We start from the raw sequence: 1,935 nt of genomic DNA, 5'->3' as shown, positions 1-1,935 counted from the left end.
CGACTTACCACATTGTACTGAACAGTGAGACCACTCGGTAACCAGCCACGATGAAATTCCACTTCGATGAGTAAACTGGGGCGACACTGCAATTTTGGGCTGTGAGGGTGAAGGGTCGTAATTCGAAGAATCACAAGAGCCCTGATTGCAGTACTCCGCATGTGCTGGTCGATTCTCAGGATGGCACTGTCCCGAAGGACAGATGACTGACCGTGTCCTGTGTCCATTTCCACATGTCACTGAGCACTATGTGAGTGTTAAGCTGTTAAACAAATCGTTGCTGCTTTTAGGCAAAGCTCAGTGGCCTTACCGAGGACCAGCTTCCAACACTCCATTCCTTTCTGCTGATAATTGCAGGTCTGCCAGTCTCCGCCGTCTGGGGCAGTTCGTTATCGGACAGTCCTCTAAACAACTCGCACTCCCGTTCCTGGCAGGCTCTGGTTTCTGGGCTTGGCTTGTTGGGAGCGCATTGCACATCACTAACAACGATCAGTTTTCCTACAAACGATATTTTTCTTTGAGAATATCGTGTTAGTTGCACTTTTTGCTAACCATTGAGATTGCGTTTGCACTGCGGAATAAACTGCTGAACGCCTTCTCCACATGATACTGAGCACTGGCCCCAGAAGCCATCCCAATAAGCTGCGCTGCATGGCTCTTCGTTGCAAGAAATCGGCGTAAGGGCTGGAGGGTCCAAATGGGCGCATCGTTTTTCGTTCATGGGAATTTGATGCGAGGGGCTAATGATTCTGTAGCAGGCGCGAATGTAGGTTTTTGTGCCTGGGAACGACGAATTCGATTAAAAACAAGCCCTTAGTGGACCTGGAAGTAAATTTAAAATTTTTGACAGTCCTCCATAGATCCATGATACTTTAAAAAAATTAAATACTTTAGCCGCAACCTTCTGATTCGTATAATCTGAATCGATATATCGGGTTTTGATATAGAATCAACGAAGAATAGATTAACTCGCTAGATTTGGTGCTACTGGAATACTTTCGTCTAGCTGGCCCGTCAAACCTTGTTCTGCCATATAAATTATTTCTAGTGAATATTTTGGTTGTTATATAAAAAATAACAAATGTATTGTAAGTGTGTGGGGATCGGAAATGGAGTGGAAATAAAAAACATCGCAGAATGATGTCCTGGCCACGTCGAATCATCATACGATACGCATAAAAATCCATCGACCCCAGACACCCTAAGCACCTAGCGGTATGAATTATACTTTACCACCTATTCTGATACTTACCAAATATACATAAAAAAATTCATAAAAATCGGTAGAGCCGTTTCGGAGGAGTTCGATCACAAACACCGTGACACGAGATTTATACAGGGTTATTCACGCTATACGGCACGTAAGTTAGCGGCCAAACCGTTTGATTTTTAAAAATTATTATTTGATGAATTTTCCGACGCCTACCGGGCGCACATTTCAAAAATATTTACGTAATGTACAGGGTGTCCCAAAAGCTCTAAAAGTATTAAAGTTGCGTTTTTTTTAATGGAATGTCCTGTATATTAACTGAACAAAATAGGTGTCTGTTTTAATAGGTTTATAATACCTAAATCTTAAGGTTTTTTAAATAATACGGATTTAATCAAAATCTAATCTAATTTTCATGTGTCCAAATACTTTAGAAGTATTTAAGTTATGTAAGCGTAATTTATAGTGAAGTATAACAACGTATAATATTATATATCCCAATGATAATAAACTTACCATGTTATACAGAGTGTCCACAAATTTAAACTAATCAAATAAGAACTTTGAGTGGCTCTAACTTGATTAATTTAAATACAACCCCATATTTTTTAACTTACTGGGAAATTCAATTTTTAATTACCTATCGAATGGTATTAGGATGTTAATAGCTTAGTTCTTGCCTTTTTACAAAATACGTCAAATAGTCGTTCTGTGTACCATTTGGG

At 39.7% G+C, this 1,935-nt stretch overlaps 1 protein-coding gene across 1 annotated transcript; it reads right to left on the bottom strand.

The window, feature by feature from the left end:
- Positions 1-8: 8 nt before the first annotated feature.
- LOC125503226 (papilin-like) lies at positions 9-913 on the bottom strand (the record flags this gene model as incomplete). The annotated part of the gene is made up of 3 exons (XM_048663263.1): positions 553-913; positions 311-498; positions 9-246 (listed from the first exon to the last, which is right to left on the bottom strand). Coding segments are annotated over exons 1-3 (595 nt in total), but the record flags the coding sequence as incomplete, so codon positions are not given.
- Positions 914-1,935: the final 1,022 nt, after the last annotated feature.

Source organism: Dendroctonus ponderosae, unplaced genomic scaffold, assembly GCF_020466585.1.
Source record: "Dendroctonus ponderosae isolate FM_Combo_2020 unplaced genomic scaffold, Dpon_F_20191213v2 Dpon_F_20191213_1406, whole genome shotgun sequence".
Classification (NCBI taxonomy): domain Eukaryota; kingdom Metazoa; phylum Arthropoda; class Insecta; order Coleoptera; family Curculionidae; genus Dendroctonus; species Dendroctonus ponderosae.
The sequence above is the reverse complement of the archived record's forward strand: the minus strand, read 5'-3'. Positions and strand labels throughout refer to the sequence as shown.